At 35.8% G+C, this 26,744-nt stretch overlaps 1 protein-coding gene across 2 annotated transcripts in view; it reads right to left on the bottom strand.

Annotated features, from left to right (window-relative positions):
- Positions 1-26,744, bottom strand: part of CATSPERB (cation channel sperm associated auxiliary subunit beta) — a 151,031-nt gene that overhangs the window by 19,657 nt on the left and 104,630 nt on the right. For both annotated transcript variants that reach the window (XM_082384479.1, XM_082384480.1), the window contains 5 exons: positions 19,265-19,455; positions 14,869-15,207; positions 5,856-5,995; positions 3,488-3,685; positions 2,637-2,747 (listed from right to left, as the gene is read on the bottom strand). In XM_082384479.1, coding sequence (XP_082240605.1) covers positions 2,637-2,747; positions 3,488-3,685; positions 5,856-5,995; positions 14,869-15,207; positions 19,265-19,455 — 979 coding nt within the window. The remainder of the gene's footprint in view (positions 1-2,636; positions 2,748-3,487; positions 3,686-5,855; positions 5,996-14,868; positions 15,208-19,264; positions 19,456-26,744) is intronic.

Raw genomic sequence — 26,744 nt, 5'->3', positions numbered from 1 at the left:
CAGTGGGTTTTAGTATACTCACAATGTTATTCAGTCATCACCACTATCTAATTTCAGAACTAATTTGCTGCTTAGTTAGGTTCATTCAGCTCTTCCAATCTTTTGAGCTGTTTCACGATTACATTTTAAATTTCTGACATCTTTTTTGTGTGTGTGATGTCTGTCTCCAATTTTTTTTTCATGGTTGCAATATGACTGAAACTGTTCTGAAATAATTATTTTGCTTATTCTAAAGTTTGCTTGTATTTATGATACTGTTTTCCAAGGCATGAGTTTTTTAGTTGTTTAGATTTATGCTTCTTTTTTATTGTGGAAGTTTTCTTCAAATATTTGGTGTTTTACAGTTGTCTGCTTATCCTTGGAGAGTCTAACTGCCAACTCTGTATCTGGAATGACATCACACATGATTGCCTAGTAAGGGGATGATGCCAGCATAACAAGAAGTCACAGTGTTGGTTCAGATGTACTTTTTTCCCAGCTGTTATATTTTGAGGTGATCAGAGGCAGAATTACATAAATTTTGAGCAGTCTGCTCCACTAGATGATGCTATTTAATTTGTGTAACTTTTAAAGCTTATTCTCCCCCATTAAAGATCCACGAAGATGTCATGTTTATCTTGTTCACTGTTGTCTCCCCAGAGAATATCTGTTTGTACAGTGTCTGATAACTCTGGAAATGCTGAAATTAACATTTGTTGAATGTATAAAAGGTGCCCCCCCAAAACCTGTTATTTACTTATGTGTAAATTAGATACATTTCCTATTCAACTCCCAAGAAACTCCAGAAGAAAAAAAAAATCCAAACGAAGGATTTCCATGTAAATATATTAAACTCATATTTCAATAGAGGAGGCTTGCATCTAGTGACATATCAGACTTTATCTTTGGAAGAAACTGCAACTGAAGAATTCAGTATTTGAGTTGCTCATTGCCTGGAGCAGAGCTGCTTACCCTGAAATCCAAGATTCAACAAGAAGTCAACCTCGTGTGTGTGTGTGTCTGTAATCATATGTGTATAAATGTGTATTATTCGTTTGTTGAACAATTTTTAAGCACTCCCTATGTCGGGCACTTTTCTGGGTACTAAAGATATTGTAGAGAATAAAATAGATTAAAAAAAACCCCAAAATAACCCTGCTTTATGTAGCTTACCTTTTAATGAAATACAATAAATAAATGGGTAAAATATGTAAAATTGTAAAAGTGCAGTGAAGAAAAATAAGGCAGGGAAGGGGGACAGGAGTGGGCATCAGTGGAGGTGGAGGTTACAGTTCTAAATAGAGTGGCCAAGGAAGGTCTCACAATGATGGTGACATTTAAGCAAAAATCTGAAGATGGTGATGGAATGCGCTATGTGATATCTGGCACATTCCAGACAGAGGACATTTTTGAAACTTAAAGACCCTGAGGTGGAAATAGGTCTGGTATACTTGAAGAACAGCAAGGAGGCCAATGTGTGCAGAACAGAGTGACCTGCGGGAAATCAGGTCAGATGTGAAGCCAAGGCTGAACCACAGAGGACCTTATAAACCATTGTAAGAATTTGGCTTTTACTCTGAATGAGATGGGAAGATGATGAAGAATTTTGAATAAAAGAAACAACCATTTTCTGTCTTTGTGTGTGTGTGTATGTTCATGAATGCATATGAATGTCTGCTTGTCCATATGTATATGCAGTTAGGTGCGTTTTTCTCGAGAGAGATGTTACAGGTATCTGTGAGGTTTCCTTGGGAAGCCACCCCATGATGTACTTTTCTTTTTTTAAAAAAAGTATTTATTTATTTATTTATTTTGGCTGCACTGGGTCTTTATTGCGGCACGTGGGATCTTTAGTTACATATGCATGTGGGCTTCTTAGTTGCGGCATGCATGCAGGACCTAGTTCCCCTGATTAGGGATCAAACCCAGGCCCCCTGCATTGGGAGCTTGGAGTCTTAACCACTGGACCACCAGGGAAGTCCTGATGTATTTTTCTTTTGAGTCTAATGGTTTCTCTCTGTTCTACCTTGCTCACCCTGACTCCAGAGAGGCAGAGTGCTGCTGGGGTTTGGTTATTTTCTAGGCGGATCCTCGGCAGTTCAAATGAGTCTATGTTGGAGCAAACACTCTTCTCTCCTTTTGGACATCATTCCTTTCACAGAGCTGTGAGATGGGTCTGAGGCCCCTTTCATTTAAAAAACGATGTTCTCACTCTACCTATGCTCTTTGAAATTCAAATGGGAGCTAGGGAGAGGTCAAGGGGAAAGAGTCCATTTAGACCTCTTGGTTCCAAAACTGTATCCAGGAGTAGCAGTAAGAGAACAAAAGGCTAAAGAAGTAGTAGGAGGAACAGGGATAGCAGTATTATTATTATTATTATTATTATTATTAGTAGTAGTAGTAGTAGTAGTAGTAGTAATAGTAGTAGTAGTAGTAGTAATGAGGGAGGAGGAGAGGGAAGGGGAGGGGGAGGAGATGGAGCGGGGAAGGGGAGAGGGAAGGTGAGGAGGAGAAAAAGTAGTGATGTTATCAGGGCGGATTATGCTTAATGCACCTTCTCATTTAATCTCCACAGCTAGGTCTGTCCATCTGTAATTTTACTGAATGATTTCTTGAATTCAAATGAATACTAGCATATCTACAGAAAAAATATTTACCTTTGACTTGTGAAATAGATTTCTTGGTATGGGTTTGCTAGGATCTGCATGATAAAAATTATCTGTAAGTGGAATAGCTATTCCCATATTAGAGGGAGGCCTGTAGTTTATCTGAAAATGATTAAACAAAGTTAGTGTAAAGTTCATTATTATTTACTAAGTCTTTCATTTAAAAATCTTGATTTTCTAGAAAAGCATTCAAAACAAATATTTCACTTTCAGCTCCTGGTATTTAAGTAAATTTCTCTTTCTCCAGCACTCCCTCAACCCATGGTAATACAACTTGGACCGTGTAAATAAGTGAAAAAAGTTTTAGAACCTAAAGTAGCTGTCATAAAGTCAATGCAATAAAGTTTAAACACCTTATAAAGAGGCTTAGTGACATATTTAGTAAATAATTCTTCAAGTTTGGTTTTTTTTTATGTCACAAAGAAAATTATAAGTAATAAGTTAACAAAGATATTTTTAAAAGAGTCACAGAGTCTGACAAGGCAAAAATTAAAATTGTTATTACATTGAAATGGGACCTGTAAGATATATCAGCTCAGGATGAGAATGAGTCAACTTAAGGGCAAATAACTGTATATATTGTGAAAGCCCAAGATTATGCCACCATAATATAGCATAAAACGTGATATTAATAATGATAAGACTAAGTTACCAAGAAAAATCATTATTTCAGAAAGTTTTCACATTTTAGTCATCATATCTTCAAAACGACATGAGGATTGAAAAATAACTGGGTTGTTTTGAGCATTTCAGGAAAGAAATGCTAAGACCGAATGGCCAGCCGATCATACAAAAGTAATCTATCACTGGTACCCTTCAAACAATCTGCTTAGGTTTCTTACTGGCAAAACTTTGATCATATTAAAACCCTGACTGTCCATGTGAACTCCACTGATCCAGTCCTCCAATGGGATAATTTCACTAGGAATGTGATGCATAGACTTGAGATAACTACAGCTGCTTCTCAACGTTGGCACGAATGTTGTAACAAGACACTCAGTCGATGCTCCCCAGACAATAAACGCCAGTGAAGTTGAACCCTGGAAATATCCAAATAAATGAAGGTTATTTAAAGTAACTGTTATCGGCTGAACTGTGTCTACTCCATATGTTGAAGTCTTAACCTCCAGTATCTCAGAATGTGATTGTATTTGGAGATAAGGCCTTTAAAGAGGCAAAAGTTAAGATGAGATCATTAGGGTAGGCTCTAATCCAATATGATGAGTGTCATATAACAACAGGAAATTTGAAAACAGACACACACAGAGAGAAGACCATGTGAAGACACAGGGAGAAGACAGCCATGTGCAGACCAAGGAGAGAGGCCTTAGAAGAAACCAACCCGTCCAGTGCCTTGATCTTGGCTTCTAGCCTCTGGAACTGTGAGAAAATAAATTTCTGTTGTTTAAGCCACTCAGTCCATAGTATTTTGTTATGGCAGCCCTGGCAAACTAGCACAGTACCCAAGTAAAGAATACAGAAAATGAAAATGAAAAGAAATAGAAAAAGAATGATAATAGAAAACAGAAATAGAGTCATAAGTTTGATCATAACAATCTGTTTGAGGATAAATCTTAACAGAAGAAATATTCTTTTCCAGGAAGAAATACATTCCAATCTAATTGCCTGTGGGTGACATTTGGAAATGAGCAAGGATTAAGTGTTTATTATTAAATAAACACTATTATTGGATGTAGTTGGACGTAAATCCAACTTAGAATGGCAAGGCTTCCCTCATTCATTGATAAGCATTGACATTTGCTTGGATAATACGAGTAAAATAACTTCCATTGGTATACATTTTGAAAAGAAGATACTCACTTAGCAATCACTGTATTTCACAAAGATATGTTTTTAGTAGAAATTTATGTACAAAAACCATATTTGAACCTTGCATGATATTAAACATTAACAAAATTTGATAAATTCTGTTTGAAATTTTTAAGTACTTCTTGAAATTAAAAAATGTAGAAATACTAATAATTATACTGATATAGTAGACTCTAGTAGTTTTGCCCCCATCTCTATACTCTGTAAGCCATTAAAAATAATCTATTTTTAATGAATTTTTGCTAAAACACATTGAACCAGAATTTAAGCAGGGTTCTACTATTAAAGGAAATTTGGGGTGGGAGGAGGGGGGTGACACAAGTTCAATAAGAAATAAGGAAGTAAACAGAAAAATCTAGAATACTGGAGATTCTACAACATAACTGACTCAATTGCTACAATTCAATGGCAGGGGAAGAAAATGGAGTCATACCTACCTTAAACTAAAAGAAACTTAAGAGATTAATAAATAACCACATACTGTGTGACTCTTGTTTCGATCCCAATTCAAACAAACCAACCCAAAACTCTTTATTTTTTTGAGAAAATTGGGGGAATTTGATTATGGACTGGGTTTTATAGGATACCAAAAAAAAATTCATTCAAAAAATTTCAGGGATGATAATGGCATTCTTGTTATGTGAGAGATAATACACATATTTTTTGGAGATATGTATGGAAGCATATAGGAGTGAAATGACATAATGTCTGCTATTCATTTAAAAGTATGTCAGAATATAAACCAAAAAAAATTAAATAGAGATGATAAAACAGAAGTATCAAAACCTTGACTATTGTTTAATTTGAGAAATAGGTATATGGAAATTCTTCTTTTGTCTATATCTGAAAATTTTCATGATAAACAGATTGTAGAATTTGCAGAAAAATATTTATTGACATAAAAGGATTAAACTATATAATTAAGTGGAAGGAGCAAATTTTTAAAAATGTATGTACAATGCTCTCCCAGTTTTAGGGGGAAAAAAAGGAAAATACTATAAATTCATAGTGATTGAGCATTTTCTATGTGCCAGACATTGTTTTAGATGGCCTACCTGAATTATCACATTTAATTCTCAAAACAATCCTATGAGGTAGGTATTATTAGTATCACTTCCATTTTATAGATGAGGAAACTTAAAGTAACTTTCCTAAGCTCACAAAAACAGTACCAGCAGTGAAAACTAACTCAGGTAGTCTTTTCCAGAGCTCACTTTTTAAATCTCTATCACATACAGCCTTTTCATAATTCCCAAAATGTTAAAAGTGTTTAGTCATCCTTGATAGGTAGGATTATGCATAATTTTTCCTTTTTCTTAGCTTATATTCTAAATTTTCTATAATCAATAGATATTTTTTAATAATTAAAGAAAAACTTACTTGACGTAAAGTTTTGCTGGCTGCAGAAATTTCCATTAGATAACTATCAGTGCCATCAAAATAGCCTTCAACTTTAACTTCCAACAAATTTGGGTTTCCAACGACTACTTTCAGTAGTGGGATTTCAAGTGTTTGAACACCTTTGGAAACAAAGCCAAGAGTGAACATGAAATCATGAAAATTTTAAGCAATTTCATGACTGGCTGATCAGAATTCTAGAACATCTACAGAATCTATTTATACAGAGTTATCTTTAATGGTTCTTAGAAAAATTTAACTTTGCAAATATTTTCTCCTAATTTTTTTCAAAGAAATATTGCTCCCCTCCACCCCTCATTCCTCAGTCAGGTTCTCGAAGGCAGTCACTTGGATAGTCTTGGTCACACTGAGTTGGCTAACTCAGTAGAGAAACTGAGAATACACGCTCAATTTAAAGGGCTGTCAATCAGTTGCTGCCAAGAGAAAAACCCTAGGCAGTTAACACAATATGTCATTAGGCCACTTCCTGCCTTCAGAGCTACTGTTTGCAATCTCTCCATACTGAGAAATTTAATGGAAAGAGAGATTTGAAAGACCATGTAATCTAACTGCCATCTTTACTAATTAGTAAATCAGAGCTGAGTAGTAAATAAGTTGCCTCAAGTCTCAGCTCTAGCAGTTTCCCTTAAATCAAAGTGATCTGGCCAGTGCTTCCTAAACTATAACTGGGGATTTTGTTAGAATGCCAATTCTGACTTAACAGTTCTGAGGAGGGGGCTGAGATTCCACATCCTGTCCCCTTCATACCTTTATTGAGGTATACTGACAAATAAAATTGTATATTTTTAAAGTGTATAATGTGGAGATTTGTTGTACTTATACATTGTGAAATGATTACCACAATTAAGTTAATTAATACAGCCACCACCCCACATTGTGTGTGTGTGTGTGTGGTGGGAACACTTAAGATCTACTCTTTTAGCAAATTTCAACTATACAGTACAGTATTATTAACTATAGCTATCGTGCTATGTATTATATCCCCAAGACATTTATTTTATAACTGGAAGTTTGTACTCTTTGACCAACATCTGCCCATTTTCTCCATCCCCCAGCCCCTGGCAACCAGCACTCTATTTCTATGAGTTAGGCATTTTTTTTTTTTAAGATTCCACATATGAGTGAGATCACACACTACTTGTCTTTCTCTGGCTTATTTCACTCAGCATAATGTCTTCCAGTTTCATCCATGTTGTTCATCCTTCTTTTTTATGGCTGTATAATATTTCTTTGTGCATATATACCACATTTCTTTATCCATTCATCTGTTGAAGGACCCTTACATTGTTTCCATAACTGGGCTATTGTGAGTAATGCTGCAATGAAAGTGGGAGTACAGATACCTCTTCAAGATTCTGATTTTGTTTCCTTTAGATATATACCGAGAAGTGGGATTGCTAGATCATATGGTAGCTCTATTGTTAACTTTTTTGAGAAACTTCCACACTATTTTTCATAGTGACTGAACAAATTTATATTCCTACCAAGAGTGCAAAAGGGTTCCCTTTACTCCACATCCTCACCAGCACTTAACTATCTCTTGTCTATTTGATAACAGCCATTCTAACAGGTGTGAAGCGATATCTCATTATAGTTTGTTTTTTTTCTTTTTTTAACATCTTTATTGGAGTATAATTGCTTTACAATGGTGTGTTACTTTCTGCTTTATAACAAAGTGAATCAGTTATACATATACATATGTTCCCATATCTCTTCCCTCTTGCATCTCCCTCCCTCCCACCCTCCCTGTCCCACCCCTCTAGGTGGTCACAAAGCACCGAGCTGATCTCCCTGTGCTATGCGGCTGCTTCCCACTAGCTATCTATTTTACATTTGGTAGTGTATATATGTCCATGCCACTCTCTCACCCTGTCACATCTTACCCCTCCCCCTCCCCATATCCTCAACTCCATTCTCTAGTAGATGTGTGTCTTTATTCCCGTCTTGACACTAGGTTCTTCATGACCTTATTTTTTTTCTTTTTTCCTTAGATTCCATAAATATGTGTTAGCATATTGTATTTGTTTTTCTCTTTCTGACTTACTTCACTCTGTATGACAGACTTTAACTCCATCCACCTCACTACAAATACCTCCATTTCGTTTCTTATTATGGCTGAGTAATATTCCATTGTATATATGTGCCACATCTTCTTTATCCATTCATCCGATGATGGACACTTAGGTTGCTTCCATGTCCTGGCTATTGTAAATAGAGCTGCAATGAACATTTTGGTACATGACTCTTTTTGAATTATGGTTTTCTCAGGGTATATGTCCAGTAGTGGGATTGCTGGGTTGTATGGTAGTTCTATTTTTAGTTTTTTAAGGAACCTCCATACTGTTCTCCATAGTGGCTGTATCAATTTACATTCCCACCAACAGTGCAAGAGGGTTCCCTTTTCTCCACACCCTCTCTAGCATTTATTGTTTCTAGATTTTTTGATGATGGCCATTCTGACCGGTGTGAGATGATATCTCATTGTAGTTTTGATTTGCATTTCTCTAATGATTAATGATGTTGAGCATTCTTTCATGTGTCTGTTGGCAATCTGTATATCTTCTTTGGAGAAATGTCTATTTAGGTCTTCTGCCAATTTTTGGATTGGGTTGTTTGTTTTTTTGTTATTGAGCTGCATGAGCTGCTTGTAAATCTTGGAGATTAATCCTTTGTCAGTTGCTTCATTTGCAAGTATTTTCTCCCATTCTGAGGGTTGTCTTTTGGTCTTGTTTATGGTTTCCTTTGCTGTGCAAAAGCTTTTAAGTTTCATTAGGTCCCATTTGTTTATTTGTGTTTTTATTTCCATTTCTCTAGGAGCTGGGTCAAAAAGGATCTTGCTGTGATTTATGTCATAGAGTGTTCTGCCTATGTTTTCCTCTAAGAGTTTGATAGTGTCTGGCCTTACATTTAGGTCTTTAATCCATTTTGAGTTTATTTTTGTGTATGGTGTTAGGGAGTGTTCTAATTTCATACTTTTACATGTACCTGTCCAGTTTTCCCAGCAACACTTATTGAAGAGGCTGTCTTTTCTCCACTGTATCTGCTTGCCTCCTTTATCAAAGATAAGTTGACCATATGTGTGTGGGTTTATCTCTGGGCTTTCTATCCTGTTCCATTGATCTATGTTTCTGTTTTTGTGCCAGTACCAAACTGTCTTTATTACTGTAGCTTTGTAATATAGTCTGAAGTCAGGGAGCCTGATTCCTCCAGCTCTGTTTTTCTTTCTCAAGATTGCTTTGGCTATTCCAGGTCTTTTGAGTTTCCATACAAATTGTGCAATTTTTTGTTCTAGTTCTGTGAAAAATGCCATTGGTAGTTTGATAGGGATTGCATTGAATCTATAGATTGCTTTGGGTAGTATAGTCATTTTCACAATGTTGATTCTTCCAATCCAAGAACATGGTATATTTCTCCATCTATTTGTATCATCTTTAATTTCTTTCATCAGTGTCTTATAATTTTCTGCATACAGGTCTTTTGTCTCCTCAGGTAGGTTTATTCCTAGATATTTTATTCTTTTTGTTGCAATGGTAAATGGGAGTGTTTTCTTAATTTCACTTTCAGATTTTTCATCATTAGTGTATAGGAATGCAAGAGATTTCTGCGCAAATCAATCAACGTGATACATCATATTAACAAATTGAAGGAGAAAAACCATACGATCATCTCATTAGATGCAGAGAAAGCTTTTGACAAAATTCAACACCCATTTATGATAAAAGCCCTGCAGAAAGTAGGCATAGAGGGAACTTGCCTCAACATAATAAAGGCCATATATGACAAACCCACAGCCAACATTGTTCTCAATGGTGAAAAACTGAAACCATTTCCACTAAGATCAGGAACAAGACAAGGTTGCCCACTCTCTCCACTATTATTCAACATAGTTTTGGAAGTGTTAGCCACAGCAATCAGAGAAGAAAAAGAAATAAAAGGAATCCAAATAGGAAAAGAAGAAGTAAAGCTGTCACTGTTTGCGGATGACATGATACTATACATAGAGAATCCTAAAGATGCTACCAGAAAACAACTAGAACTAATCAATGAATTTGGTAAAGTAGCAGGATACAAAATTAATGCTCATTATAGTTTTGATTTGCATTTCCCTGATGATTAGTGATATTGAACACCTTTCCATATACCTGTTGGCCATTTGCATATCTTTGGAAAAATGTCTGTTCAGGTCCTTTACACATTTTTAATTGGATTATTTGTTTGTTTGCTATTGAGCTGTATGAGTTCCTTTTATATTATAGATACTAACCCCTTATCAGATATATGGTTTGCAAATATTTTCTCCCACTCTATATGTTGCCTTTTCTTTTTTTTTTTTTAACGTTTTTATTGGAGTATAATTGCTTTACAATGGTGTGTTAATTTCTGCTTTATAACAAAGTGAATCAGTTATACATATACATATATCCCATATCTCTTCCCTCTTGCTTCTCCCTCCCTCCCACCCTCCCTATCCTTCTAGCTGGTCACAAAGCACCGAGCTGATCTCCCTGTGCTATGCAACTGCTTCCCACTAGCTATCTATTTTACATTTGGTAGTGTTTATATGTCCATATATATACTACCACTCTCTCACTTTGTCCCAGCTTACCCTTCTCCCTCCCCGTGTCCTCAAGTCCATTCTCTAGTAGGTCTGCATCTTTATTCCCATCTTGCCCCTAGGTTCTTCATGAACTTTTTTTTTTTTTTTTTAGATTCCATATATATGTGCTAGCATATGGTATTTTTTTTTTCTCTTTCTGACTTACTTCAGTTTGTATGACAGACTCTAGGTCCATCCACCTCACTACAAATAACTCAATTTCGTTTCTTTTTATGGCTGAGTAATATTCCATTGTATATATGTGCCACATCTTCTTTATCCATTCATCTGTCGATGGACACTTAGGTTGCTTCCATGTCCTGGCTATTGTAAATAGAGCTGCAATGAACATTGTGGTACATGGCTCTTTTTGAATATGGTTTTCTCAGAGTATATGCCCAGTAGTGGGATTGCTGGGTCGTATGGTAGTTCTATTTTTAGTTTTTTAAGGAACCTCCATACTGTTCATAGTGGCTATATCAATTTACAGTCCCACCAACAGTGCAAGAGGGTTCCCTTTTCTCCACACCCTCTCCAGCATTTACTGTTTGTAGGTTTTTTGATGATGGCCATTCTGACTGATGTGAGATGATATCTCATTGTAGTTTTGATTTGCATTTCTCTAATGATTAATGATGTTGAACATTCTTTCATGTGTTTGTTGGCAATCTGTTTATCTTCTTTGGAGAAATGTCTATTTAGGTCTTCTGCCAATTTTTGGATTGGGTTTTTTGTTTTTTTGATATTGAGCTGCATGAGCTGCTTGTAAATTTTGGAGATTAATCCTTTGTCAGTTGCTTCATTTGCAAATATTTTCTTCCATTCTGAGGGTTGTCTTTTTGTCTTGTTTATGGTTTCCTTTGCTGTGCAAAAGCCTTTAAGTTTCATTAGGTCCCATTTGTTTATTTGTGTTTTTATTTCCATTTCTCTAGGAGCTGGGTCAAAAAGGATCTTGCTGTGATTTATGTCATAGAGTGTTCTGCCTATGTTTTCCTCTAAGAGTTTGATAGTGTCTGGCCTTACATTTAGGTCTTTAATCCATTTTGAGTTTATTTTTGTGTATGGTGTTAGGGAGTGTTCTAATTTCATTCTTTTATATGTAGCTGTCCAGTTTTCCCAGCACCACTTATTGAAGATTGCCTTTTCATTTTGTTTTTTGTTTCCTTTGCTGTGCAAAAGTTTTTTAGTTTGATATAGTCCCATTTGTTTACTTTTGCTTTTATTTCCTTTGCTTGTGGTATCACATCCAAAAAAAATCATTGCCAAGACCAATGTCAAGGGGGTTTTTCCTTTATGTTTTTTTTTTTCTAGGATTTTTATGGTTTCAAGTCTTACATTTAAGTCTTTAATCCATTTTGAATTAATTTTTGTGAGTGGTGTAAGTTAGGGGTCCAGTTTTATTCTTTTGCACATGGCTGTCCAGTTTTCCCAACACCATTTATTGAAGAGACTATTCTTTCCCCATTGGCTCCCTTGTCAAAACTTAGTTGACTGTGTATGCATGGGTTTATTTCTGGGATCTCTACTCTGTTCCATTGGTTTATATGTCTGTTTTTATGCCATTACCATAATGTTTTGGTTAATATAGCTTTGTAATAGAGTTTGAAATTAAGAAGTGTGCTTCCTCCAGCTTTGTTCTTTCTCAACATTGCTTTGGCTACTCAGGGTCTTTAATGTGAATACACCACATTAACAGAATGAAAGATAAAAATTATTATCTCAACAGATATAGAAAAAGCATTTGACAAAATTCAACATCCATTCATGAATAAAACTCTCAACAAATTAGGTTTAGAAGGAATGTCCTTCAACACAATATAGGCCATATGTGACAAGTCCATAGCTAACATCATACTCATACTTATCATACTCAAGCTTAAAGCTTTTCCTCTAAGATGAAGAACAAGACAAGGATGTTCCCTCTCACCACTTCTACTCAACACAGTACTGGAAGACTTACCCAGAGCAATTAGGAAAGAAAAAAGGCATCCAAATCAGAAGGGAAGAAGTAAAATTGTGTCTGTTTGCAGATGACAGAATATTATATTTAGAAAACCCTAAAGGCTCTACCAAAACAGTGTTAGAATAAAAAGGTTCAGCAAAGTTGCAGGATAAAAAATCAATGCAGAAAAATCAGTTGTGTTTCTATACACTAGCAATGAACTAGCTGAAAGAGAAATTAAGAAAACGACCCCATTTATAGCACCATCAAAAAGAACAAAGTATTAGGAATAAATGTAACCAAGGAGGTGAAAGACATGTACACTGAAAACTATGACACCAGTGAAAGAAACTGAAGATGACACAAATAAGCTGAAAGACATCTCATGTTCATGAATTGGAAGAATTAATATTGTTAAAGTGTCCATACCACCTAAAGCAATCTACAGATTGTAATTCCTATCAAAATTCCATTGGCACTTTTCGCAGAAATACAAAAGAAAACCCTAAAATTTGTATGCAACCACCAAAGACTGTGCATTTCTTACAAGCACCCAGGTGATGCCAATGAAGCTGGTCCAGGGACCACATCTTGAATAGCATGGACTAGGTTTTTCTTCAGAGGCAACTGAGTTGATTTGCTGATTATTATTTGTTTCTTCAAACTGAACAAGTTTAAAATATAACAAATTAGTTGTTAAATACAATTAAAGCTAAAATAGTTATAACATTTGGGATTTGTACTGGAATACAGAGAAATAACAAAGGAACAGAATTTTTAAAACCCAGAAATGGTCAAAATAATAGGTAAATTGCATTGTTTTTAAAAATCAGTGAAGAAAAAATACATTATTCAATAAGTGATGTTGGAACAACTACCTAACCACCTGTAATACACCAAAACAAAGTGTAGATAAATTAAATAATTAGATGGAAAGTTAAAGCCATAAAATTAAAACCCTAAAATTACTTGATGGAAATATGGACAATTAGTCATATAATCAAAGAGAAAGTTCTAAGGGTTTCAGAAAGAAGTTTTTTCAGAATATTTAGTCCACAATACTGACGGAAATAGAAATACATGTCTCCAATTTTTTTCAAAGCCTATAATTTTCATTTTTATAAATTGCACTTGGTTATGTTTTTCAAATAAGCTTGTTTTTTTTAAATAGTGTTTTGTCCTTTCATTATGGTTCATATGCTTTCTTTTATCTCTTTAAGAGTTTTACATATTTTATACTTTACAATTGTTTTTATAGTGTCTTTCTGATTTTTCCATAAACTCAAGATTAAAACTTTGTTTCCTATGCTTGTTGAGTTTCTCTTATGTTGGGTCATTTCCTTACATGGTTTTAAAATTCTTTTCCTCAATTTATGTTCATGAAGATTGATTTTTCTGTGGAATTCCATGTTACCTTGTTTATGAAAGTATTCCTACAGAGGGTTTTGTGCTTCCTTATGCTGGGACCCAGGCATTGTAATGATGTCTCAGTTTGGGATTCTTGTATTTGGTGGGTAGTGTCTAGGTGTTACACAGTCTTGGAGTTTGGGTTTTTTACAAGAAATTCTTTGAGTCCCGTGGAGATGACAATCTCCCTACCTCTTTCTTTGAGTTGTTGGGTAGTGTTTTCCTTATCCTCTCTTCACCCTTCATGATTTGATGGTTCCAGCTTTACTTAATGTTCTCATTTCCAACTTCCTACCACAAGGTAGAAATGTCTAAAGGTCTACATCTTCTACCAATGCTTGGGCATTAAAATTCATCCCACTGCCTATATGGCCCATGTCTGAGCCTCAAAACCTTCCAGGAGCCACATATTAGCTAATTTTTTCGACTCTGAGTTCCCTTTTCATTTCTGGTGACAGGATTTTCTATTTTCCCTCCCCTTCCTTCCATATTTTCCCCTCAATTTCTAGCTCAGTAATTTACTAAAATTTTTTGTTGTATTTCTTTCCAATATGCCATTTCCCCATCATTTTTAGTAAGTTTTATATTAGTTTTGTAATAAATAAATACCTTGAAAAATGGAGAAAAGTATAGAATTCTATTTAAACGTCTTTTTTTTGGCTTAAAATAAATACTTGAAATGATTATAACAACACCAAGGTAATTATAATGTTTTCTTTTCAGAGGGCAGCAAAAACCTAAACTAAAATCCTGTGTCTATTTGGGCTGATAATTTAAGCTTATTTATAAAATAAGGATTATAATCTAGCCTTTTAGGGTTGTTATAAACATTAAATTTTAAAATGAATTAAAAAATCATTTAATACAGAGCTTTGCATAAGTGCTCAATAATTAGAACTAGTACTGTTATTGGTAGAATGCCACCTACTACAGAAACCAAAGATAAAGGAAATATCAAAGAGTATATTTTACATTCAAGAAAAGCAATAACATCTCCTTTTGATATTTCCCAATAAAAATAAACTTACCTTTTGTATTAGGTATGACTTTAATTTTTAAAGCATGAGATTTCCCCAGATCAATGTATTTCAGGACATTGAGGGATAGTGAATCATCATGTTGTTGAAACCAGTAATTACATGGTTTTGAATGTATGTTCCATGTTCGTCCATCCCTTTGTCCAAAGTTGTATAAGAACCAGGAGCCTTTTAGAAAGGTCATATTGTGGGGTACTGTTTCAGGCATGGTAGCGATAGCTAAAGCATTCTCATTATCTAAAATCCTTGTGATCAGGAAGCTGCTGTAACCGGGAATCACCACAGTCTTTTCTATATCCGAATCTTGAAATGAGGAAGTAACACCTGAAGCTAAAACAGGAATGATTTGGTATAAAATAAAACAGCCAATGTTCTGCAAGCAATACTGGTGGACATAACTGAGGAATACACTAGTTGAGTTTTTAAATTATGGTCTTAACTAGAGGATACATTTGCCAGATTTCAGGTTATAATTCAAATTATTTTGTAGAAAGTGTATTGCAAATATGCCAAGCACAGTTTTTACTGTGAAACTAGTTCTATAAAATTCTCAGCAGAAAAAAACCACATAGGGCTAAGTAATTATAAGAAATCTGATTTCTTTACCATAGAACTATTAAGAGCCTTAATAACCCAGAGTCTTTATTGTGATTTTATAAGAGAAGAATAATGTAGCTAGTGTTTTCCCTAGGGCCTAAAGGTCTGCCTATTACATAGCAGATGCTCAATAAATATTTGTTGAATAAGTGAATAATTGATTGCTTAAGAAGAGCATGAAGATTTAGAAGAAAAGAGGCTTGAGGGCAGGACCATAAGGAACACCATCATGTAAAAATGGGAAGGAAAAAAAAACTCCACAAAGGAGACAAAGAAGAAATGATTGGAGAAAATCCATCAGAGAGGATATGAGGGAAGCCAAAAGATGGCTGTTTGAAGGAGAGGGAAGTCATCATTTTAAATGTTTTTGAAACATGTCAACAATGATACTCACCTCGTTCTGAAAAAATAAGTAGAAGTAGTCAGAAGACAATCTCATAATTCCCTTTATTATGCACACACGCTCTAATTTTTCCCATTTCAACAAACCAACAAAAATCCTTTCCTACAATCCCTCCAACTACCACATAATTTCTCTCCTCCCCTTCATTGTGAAATTCCCTGAAAGGGCTGCCTTTATTCACTATCTTCAATTCCTCGCCTCTCATAAGTTTTTAAACCTAACCCAATCAGACTTTTGTCTACATGACTCCACCCAACGACAGCTTTTATCAAGGTTACCAATGACTTGACACAGATCCATTGGGCAGTTTTCTCTCCTCGTCTTACCTCACCTCTTGGCAGCATGTAGCACAGCATCATTCCCTCCTTCTTGAAGTACCTTCTTCACTTGGTTTCTGAGACACACTCTCTTAGTTCTTCTCCTAGCAGACCATCTGGTCTTCCTGTTCTCTGACCACTAACTGTTGGACCTCAGACTTTTTCGTTTCTATACCTACACTAGCTTTCCCAGTGATCTCATCTGATCTCATAGCATTAACTATCATATATGCTGACCACTTGATTCCCCCCCCCCTTTTTGAGATATAACTGATATATAACATTAGTTTCAGGTGTACAACACAATTCGATATTTGTATGTATTGCAAAATAATAACCACAAAAATCTAGCTAACATCCATCACCACACACAGTTACAACTTTTTTTCTTGTGAGGAAAACTTTTAAGATCTACTCTCTTAACAACTTTGAAATATACAACGCAGTGTTAGCTATAGTCACCATGTTTTATATTACATTCCTATGACTTATTTATTTTATAATTACAAGTTTATATCTTTTGATCCCTTCACCGAACCCCCATCTCTGGCAACTACCAATCTATTCTGAGTTTATTTATTTGTTGTTTGCTTGTTTTTAGATTTCACATATAAGTGACATCATACAGTATTTGTCTTTCTCTGTCTGACTTATCTCACAATAATGCCCTCAAAATTCATCCATGTTGTTGCAAGTGGCAAGATTTCCTCCTTTTTTATGGTTGAATAATATTTTACTGTATATATATATATATACAAACCCAATTTTCTTTATCCATTCATCTATCAATGGACACAGGTTGCTTCTACATCTTGGCTACTGTAAATAATGCTGCAATGAACAAGGGGGAGTATATTATCTTTTCAAGTTAGCATGCTCATTTTCTTTGGATAAATACTCAGATGTGGAATTGCTTGATCATATGGTAGTTCTATTTTTAATTTTTTGAGGAACCTTTATATTGCCTTCCATAGTGACTGCACCAATTTACATTCCCACCAACAGTGCACAAGGATTCCCTTTTCTACACATCCTCCCCAACAATTTTTATTGCCTGTCTTTTTTTTTTAATATTTATTTATTTGGTTGCACTGAGTCTTAGTTGCAGCTCCAGGGTTCCTTAGTTGTGGCTCACCAGCTCCTTAGATGCGGCATGGGGGCTCCTTACTTGTGGCATGTGAACTCGTAGTTGCAGCATGCATGTGGGATCTAGTTCCCTGACCAGGGATCGAACCTGGGCCCCCTGCATCGGGAGCACAGAGTCTTATCCACTGCACCACCAGCGAAGGCGAAGGTATGTATTTACTGGTGGATAAATACATACCTGCACCAAAGAATGTATATGTTAACATGTTAAGGCCGAATACATACCACCTTATGTATTAAGGTGGATAGGTATGCATTTATTGGCAGTTTGTTAATTGTTTCCTAGGTGTTTTATACTTTCTCTGTTCCTTTCTTCTTTTGCTCTCTTTCTTTGTGATTTGATGATTTTCTGTGCTTATCTGTAGTGGCTTAGATTCCTGTTTATTTTGTGTATCTACTATAGGTTTTTGCTTTGTGGTTACCACTGGGCTTACATAAAACAACTTATATTTATAATAGTCTATTTTAAGTTGATAACAACTTAAGTTTGAATGCATTCTAGGGCTCTACATTTCTACCCCAATTTATGTTTTTGATATCACAATTTACATATTTTTATCTTGTGTATCCATTAACTAATCATTGTAGTTAGTTTTTTTACTACCTTTGTCTTTAACTTTCATACTAGCTTTATAAGTGATTAACTACCACATTTACAACATAAGATTATTCTAAATTTTACTATATATTTGCCTTTACCAGTGAAATTTATACTTTCACACATTTTCCTATTACTGATTAGCTCTCTTTTGTTTCACCTTAAAGAAATTCCTGTAACATTTCATGTAAAGCCAGTCTAGGATGATGAACTCGTTTGGTTTTTGCTTGTCTGGAAAACTCTTTATCTCTCCTTCAATTCTCCATGACAATGTTGCTGGTAGATAGATATACTTGGTTGGCAATTTTTTTCTTTCAGCACTTTGACTATATCATGTCATTCCCTTCTGATGTGCAAAGTTTCGGTTGAAAAATCTGCTGATAGTCTTATGGGGGGGTTCTACTGTAGGTAACGAGTTATTTTTCTCTTGCCACTTTTAAGATTCTCTTCTTGTCTTTAAGTTTTGACACTTTAATTATAATGTGTCTTGGTGTGGGTCTCCCTGGGTTCATCTTATTTGGAACTCTATAGGCTTCCTGGATCTGGATGTCTGTTTCTTTCCCCAGGTTATAGAAGCTTTCAGCCATTATTTGTTCAAATAATTTTTCTGCTCCTTTCTCTCTCCTCCTTCTGACTGCTCAAATGTATTTCTCCAGTCCAGAGGTCTTTCCTGAACTCCAGACTTGTCTTTCTATATATCTACCTTATTTTTCCACTTGGATGAGTAACAGACATCTTACATTTAATATGATCTCTCACCTGATTATTGCAATAGCCTCTTAACTGATTTCTCTGCTTTCCTTCTTGCCCTCTCTCTGTCACATGCCCAGTCTGTTCTCAACAGAGCAGCTAGTTCAATCACATCACTTTCTGCTCAAAACACTCCAAAGGCTCATTTACTCAGAGTAAAACCCAAATCCTTACAATAAACTATATTAACTTTTGCTATGTATCTATCATATAATCCTTTGAAATAGAAATATGCTACATGACAGTGATTCAAAATTATTTCATTATGTAGGGTAAAGTCTGGACTTTTTGACTTTTCTCACTGTTCCTGAGCACTGTTTAAGACAAAATAACATCATATTATAGAAATAAATGATAGGTGTTACTATTGATGAAATATCAATGAAGTGATAGCTAGGTTTCATTATATTAGAAATAAAGAATTCCTCCAGGAATCTAAGTATATGTAGACTTCTGTAGATTACCAACTGGACTAAATTTTGAAATCTATTGTTCTATAAAAGAGCATGAACACTCTTCCCAAAAGATAATTTCTCATTTTCCCCAGCCATCAGAGAGATATATTACTACACTTACTTTGTAATTGAAGACTAAGCTTATAGGAGAAAGTTCCAGCTTGATTAATGGAAAGGGAACTAGACAAACAAGAGCTTTCATGCACTTCCTCTATTCCAAAAGGGTCTATAATTTCTGCAATAACTGACGACAAAAATCCTTCAGGAGTGTTATGTTGCAATATCTTTCTTATGTAAGCTGTTCCAGTTTTCCTAAAACCAAACCAACAAACATCATGCAACTTGGGTGAAACAGTGGCTTAAATTAGCAAGTTCATAACCATATAATTTATAAATAAAATTTACCACAAATGGCTAACAAATGAATATTTGAGTAACATTTGTTCAACCTCATTAGTAATCAATGAAATGTCAATTACAGCAATGGGATATGATTTTTCACCTATCAAATTAGGAAAGGTTTTTAAAAGACAGTGTTTAATAGTGGTAAGAATTTAGTGGAGATAGGCACTAATGGGATTGTAAACTGGTACAAGATTCCTAGAAAGCAATTTGACATTATGCATTAAGAGCTCTAATATTATTTTTTTCACCCTCTGATTCCATAAATCTACTGATAGGGTTCTATCCTAAGGAAAAAACTTGAAACACAGAGGGGGAGAAAAGCTTTCCATACAAAGATGTTCACCACAGCATTATGATAAAAGCTAGAAATAAAAATGCCAACAATAGGAAAATTAAGTAAATGATAATACCTGATCTACCTAGGCAAAATACATCTATTAAAATGCTACTTACAAAGAGTTTTTAATTACCTAAGGAAAGTGGTCACATTATAATGTCAAAATGAAAGAAGCATAGTGAAGAATGTTGAAATGCATGTTGAAAAGGACTAATCAGTAATTCATCAAGGTGTTAACAGTCATGATTTCAACTGTCTTCTTTATATTTGCCTGTCTTTTAGGAAATTTCTACAGTGAGTATGTGCTTTATAATCAAGAAAAACAACCTATTTTTAAAACGTTATGCTAAGATATCCATGTGCAAAAAATAAATCTACACAGAGACCTTACACCCTTCACAAACAGTTTAACTCAAAATAAATTAGACTTAAACATAAAATGCAAAACTCTAAAACTCCTAGAAGAGAACATAGGAGAAAACCTAGATGAACTTGGGTATGGCGATGACTTTTTAGATACAACACTAAGGACACAATCCATGAAAGAAAAAAATTGACAAGCCATACTTTATTAAATTAAAAACTTCTGCTCTGTGAAAGACACTGTCAAGAGAATTAGAAGACAAGCCATAGACTGGGAGAAAATAGTTGTGAAAAACGTATCTGACAAAGGACTGTTATCCAAAATAAACTGTAGGGGAGGAATAAAACCTCTTTTTCCTCTGCCCTCCTAGGTTCTGTGCCTGGGACCCTAGAAATTAAACTGATGAAAGCCAGATTAACAATAAAAAATGAACACTTTATTAATGTGTGTCATGCTTACACAGGGGAGACACCTCAGTGATGAGTAACTCAAAGGGGTGGTTAGAACCTGGAGCTTGTCTAGCATCTTAATAAAGAACAATAAGTTTGTGGAGAAGTGACAAGATAAAGAAAAAGGGGCTAAGGCTTTTAGGGGTGGCAAACAGTGGAAAAGTAAATATATGGGAGAAACTATTGGAAGAAAAGGGTTGTTTTTAGTAATCCTTGTTATGCAGATTCCTCTCAGTGTCTCTGAACTGGTAAGAGTCTCCAGTTGTCTCTGGTGATTAGGAATCATCCTGCCTTTCTTGGTAGAGAGGTGGAGGGCAAGGGATTTTTTCATATGTCTGCTTCTTCTTAATTGCCTTAGGCTAAAAATAATCTTTATGCCAAAGTGGTATATTTTGGATTGCCATATGCCAATCCCCTACAATACAAACAACTCTTAAAACTCAACAGTAAGGGGCTTCCCTGGTGGTGCAGTGGTTGAGAGTCCTTCTGCCAGTGCAGGGGACACGGGTTCGGGCCCTGGTCTGGGAAGATCCCACATGCCGTGGAGCAACTGGGCCCGTGAGCCACAACTACTGAGCCTGCGCATCTGGAGCCTGTGCTCCGCAACAAGAGAGGCCGCGATAGTGAGAGGCCCGCACACTACGATGAAGAGTGGTCCCTGCTCGCTGCAACTAGAGAAAGCCCTCGCACAGAAACGAAGACCCAACACAGCCAAAAATAAATAAATAAATATATTAAAAAAACAAACAAAAAAAACCCTCAACAGTAAGAAAAGAAACAGCACAGTTAAAAAGTGGGCAAAAGGTCTAAATAGACACCTCACTGAAGAAAACATGCAGATGGCAAATAAACATATGAAAAGATGCTTATATGCATCATATATCATCGGGAAATGCAAATTAAAGCAACAACGAGATACCACTATACGCTTATTAGAATGGCAAAAGTCCAAAATATTGACAACACCAAATATTGGTGAAGATGTAGAGCAACAGGAACTCTCATTTATTGCTGGTGGGAATGCAAAATGGTACAGCCACTTTGAAAGCCACTTACCATATGATCCAGCAATCAAATTCCTTGGTATCTATTCAAATGAGTTAAACACAAAACCTGAACAAGGATGTTTATGGCATCATTATTCAAAATTGCCCAAACTTGGAAGCAACCAAGATGTCCTTCAGTAGGTGAATGGACAAAAAAACTGTGGTACATCCAGACAATGGAATGTCATTTAGTGGTAAACAGAAATGAGCTATCAAGTCGTGAAAAGACATGAAGGAAGCTGAAATGCATATTACTAAGTGAAAGAAGCCAATCTGAAAAGCTACACACTGTGTGATTCCAACTATATGACATTCTGAAAAAGGCAAAACTATGGAGACAATATAGATGTCAGGGATTAGTGGGGATGGAGGGATGAATAGGCAGAGCAGAGAGGACTTTTAGGGCAGTGAAAGTATTCCGTATGATATTTATAGTATAAGGTGGATACGTGTCATTACATAATTGTCAAAAGCCATAGAATGTACAACACCAAGAGTGAACCCTAATGTAAACTATGGGCTTCAGGTGACTGATGATGTGTCAATACAGGTTCATGGATTGTAACAAATGTACCTACATTATACTATAGTATAGTGTCCTACACTATGGTGTAGGACATCAATAGTGGGGGAGGTATGTGTGGAGAGGGGGTATATGGGAACTCTACTTTCTGATCAGTTTTGCTATGATCCTAAAACTGCTCTTAAAAAATAAAGTTTATTACCGTAATTAAAAAAAATTAACCTCTTTGTATCTGAAGTCATTGACCAATAGCCAGGCTATTACTGAACCTGTCTTCCCACTTCTCCCACCACTGGCGAGGTAAATGAGCCTCTTGTACTCAGGTGTCTAGGATGGCTCTTGGGGGTGATCAAGCTCCAGTCTTCCAGGAGACATAAGAAGTCAGCTTTTAAAGGAGGGAATGGGGTTTGGGCAATGAAGGATGGGCTTAAAATTAGGAGTCAGGGAGTTCCTGAGGTGGAAAGGAATATCTGTTGAGGGGGGAAAACACTGCAAAAAGACAATCACCATCAAACTTAACTGCCTGTAACGCTAAGCTCCCATTCCAGTACTCATGCTGTTTCCCCAGCCCACTGCCCTCACCCCATGCCAATTAAGCTGCTTTAATCAAGGTTACTACAGCCTGGAATGTTGCCACATCCAAAGGTCACGTCACTTCTTTGTTCTTATTTTACTCAGTCTCTCAGCCGCATGGGTCACAGTGGTCCACTCCATACTTTCCAAAACACCCACCTCCCTTGGCTTATAGGATCCCACATTTCCCTGGTTTTTCTTCTATCTCACTGGCTGCTCCGTCTTCGTTTTCTTGGCTGGGGCCTCCTCTTCTGCCTAATCTCTCTTCCTGAAGTGTCCAAGGCCTTTTCTTCTCTACAGACATCCATTTATACAGGAACAACTGCCAAATGCAGGGCTCCTGCTCTGACTTTGTGTGCTATGCATTAGTACATCCATGCAACTGCCAACTTCACATCTTCACTTGGGTACCTAACAGGCATTTCAAAGTTAATATTTCTAATATGGAACTCTCACTCACCCTGCCTAACTCTGCATTCCTCATCTCATAAAATGACAGCATGATCTACCTAGCTGCAAACCAAAAACCTAGATAGTTCTTGATTGCTCTCTTGCTAATACCCACACCAGGCAATCTGTCATCAAATCCTGTCTTTTCTCAAGTGCACCTGCTTCAACCACCTTCATTTCTCACCTGTATTACTTCAATAGCTTTCCAAGGGGCCTGGAAACTTTGACTTCTCATTCTGTCCTATACTTTTCAAAGCAGAGTGATCTTTTCGAAAATAAAAATAATTTCACTTTCCTATGTAAAACTCTCCAATGGCTTCCCCTGGCACCAAGAATAACACGTAAACTCCTCATGCAGCCTACAATGCCTTATATGATCTGGCACTTACCTACCTCCTCGCTCACCTTCCACCACACCATCTCACTCTGCACCATCCACACTAGCCTCCTTCCTGTTTATTAAATACACCCACATATTTTCTTGCCTCACTGCATTTACACTTGCAATTTCTTTTGCCTGGAAAGCTCTTCGCTTTTTGTTCTCAGCTGTTTGCTTATCCTTCTCACTCCCTCTGTCACCATGTTTACTTTCTTCATAGCATGTATTAGATCTAAAACTATTTTGTTTTTTGCTTCCTGTTTATCATCTGTCTCTCTTCATTAGAATGTCACCTCCATGCGGGCAAGGACCTTGTCTATCTTATTCACCACTATATTCCCAGTCTTAGCATAAGACGTGACGTGAAATCGTCACTCAATAATATTCATGGAATTAACAAATAGCTTTACCAAAAACTTCGTGTAAATGTTGATGATGTTTTCTTTCTGAGCAATTTAGTAGAATTATTGACATTAAGTTATCACTTTTAGGATTTTGTGGAGATTCTCAAAAACAATTGACCTTGTTACGAAATGAGAGAAGTTCCTTCTCAATACTTCACCATTTGTGGAACGACTATACTTCCCATTATCAAGCAGATACAGTTTTTTTTACCTGTGGGTATATAATCAATTCCCACTGTGGAAAGGATTTTGATTCAGTATCCAACATCTCGTAGGTAGTGCCCCCAAAATCCAAAATCCTTGCTAATGTTCTGAATCCCTTGTGTTCCATCATCGAATCTTTCTTTAAACCATTTTTAAAAATTGAAGTATAGTTAATTTACAATGTTGTGTTAATTTCAGGGGTACAGCAAAGTAATTCAGATATATATATATATATATATATATATATATATATATATATATACTTTCAGCTTCTTTTCCATCATAGGTTATTACAAGATATTGAATATAGTTTCCTGTGCAATACAGTAGGTTCTTGTTGTTTGTCTGTTTCCATCATCTAACCTTAGTTCCTCTTATTCCACAAATTCTCTTTTGAATTCCAAGCCTACTGTTTGTCATTTCCACACTGCATGATTCCTCACCCAACAGTCTGTCTACCACAAGTACCTGTCTTCTTAAGCACAATATGAGAACCTCAGATTCCCTCACAATAATAAGACAAGATGTGGCTGGATGTGGCACACAGAAGACAAGCATAGATGTGTTTTATAAAGCAGAGAGCCAGGCAATAGAGTACAGGAATGGAAATTACTCTGGATCCATTGTCCTGTTGAGTCTACCTCCCAAATATCTCTCAAATCAATCCATTCCTCTCCATTTCTACTATCAACATCTTAGACTGACACACGAATAATTTTAGCCTATACTATTGCAAAATCCTTCTAACTGATCTCAGTGCATCCACAGTTGTTACCCTCTACTTCCTTCTCCCCATCTCAGCAGAGTGGTATTCTAAACAAAAGCGAGGCCATTTGAGATAAATGGGAGTTTATGAGTTTAAAGAAGGCAGGAGTAATGCTGTGCTGTGCATTTCATCTCTCATCTCCATTCTACCCTACATGGAGAAGAAGAAAGGGCTTCTCCTCATGATATGTCAAGAAGGGCTTCCAGGGGACCACTTTATAACTTGAAATATGCCTTCTGAGATCTGAGGGACATAGGGACCAGAGTTGGACTTATCCTGAGAAATATAAGGAGTGGAGACAAATCAGACACCTAGAGTTTAAGGTTATATATGTTGCGGGAAAGGGAGAAAAACGTCAATACATTTTAGACTTTAAGTTAACACACATGTGAAAATCTTAGATAACACTAAAAAAAAGAAAGGAGTATGAAAGTCCCAATCCAGTAAAAGAAAATAAAATGGAAGAGGGGAAAAAAAGAACCTTAAAGTGAGGTAAACAAAGAGAACAAAAAAGGAAACATAAAAAAAGTAGGACAAATAGCACAAAAGAAGATGGTACGAATAAAGTCAAATACATTGGGTTGGCCAAAAAGTTCATTTGGGTTTTTCCATAACTCTCCAATTAAAAAACAGAGATTGGCTAAAAAAAGCCCACAAAACCTATATATGTTTTTTATGAGAGATACATAAGGAAGGTGGCAGTAAGAGGATCAAAATCATATACTAGACAAATATTACCCAAAGAAGGCTAGTGCAACTATATGAATAACAGATTAAAAACAACAAAAACAACAAAAATTTAAAAAAAAACCATGGTAACAACAAAAAGATAATCTGATTAAAAAGTGAGCAAAGGACTTAATTAGACATTTCTACAAAGAAGATATACAAATGGCCAATAACACATTAAAAGATGTTCAACATTACTAATAATTAGAGAAATGGAAATCAAAACCACAAGATATCATTAGGAATGGCTATTACAAAATAAAAAAATAGAGAATAACAAATGTTGGCAAAGATGTGGAGAAATTAGAACCCTTGTACATTGTTGGTGGTAATACAAAATGGTGCAGCTGCTGTGGAAAATGGTATGGAGTTTCCTCAAAATATTAAACATAGAATTACCATATGATATAGCAATTCCACTTCTTGGTATACCCAAAATAACTGAAAGTATGGTCTCGGAGAGATAGCTGTACACCCATGTTCATAGCGACATTATTCAGAATAGCCAAAAAGTGGAAGCAACCCATGCCCATCAATAGAGGAATGGATAAGCAAAATGTGGCATATGTATACAACAGAATATTATTGTCTTAAAAATGAAGGAAATTCTGTCACATGCTATAACACGGATGAACTTTAAGGACAGTATGCTAATTGAAATAAGCCAGTCTCAAAAGATATATACTGTATGATTCCACCTATGTAACTGATCTAGGTGTATCCACAACTGTTCATAGTCAAATTCACAGAGACAGAAAGTAGAACAGAGGTTGCCAGAGGCTGTGGGGAGAGGGGAATGGGGAATGAACAGTTTAGTGGGTACAGAGTTTCAGTTGGGGAAGATGAGATAGTTCTGGAGATGGATAGTGGCAATGGTTGCACAACCATGTGAATATACTTAATGTCACAGAACTGCACTCTTAAAAATGGTTAAAATGGTAAATTTTATGTTATGTATATTTTACTACAACC

This window comes from Balaenoptera borealis (genome assembly GCF_965194805.1).
Source record: "Balaenoptera borealis genome assembly, chromosome: 3".
NCBI classification, from domain to species: Eukaryota; Metazoa; Chordata; class Mammalia; order Artiodactyla; family Balaenopteridae; genus Balaenoptera; species Balaenoptera borealis.
This window is presented reverse-complemented; position numbering and strand designations above follow the sequence as displayed.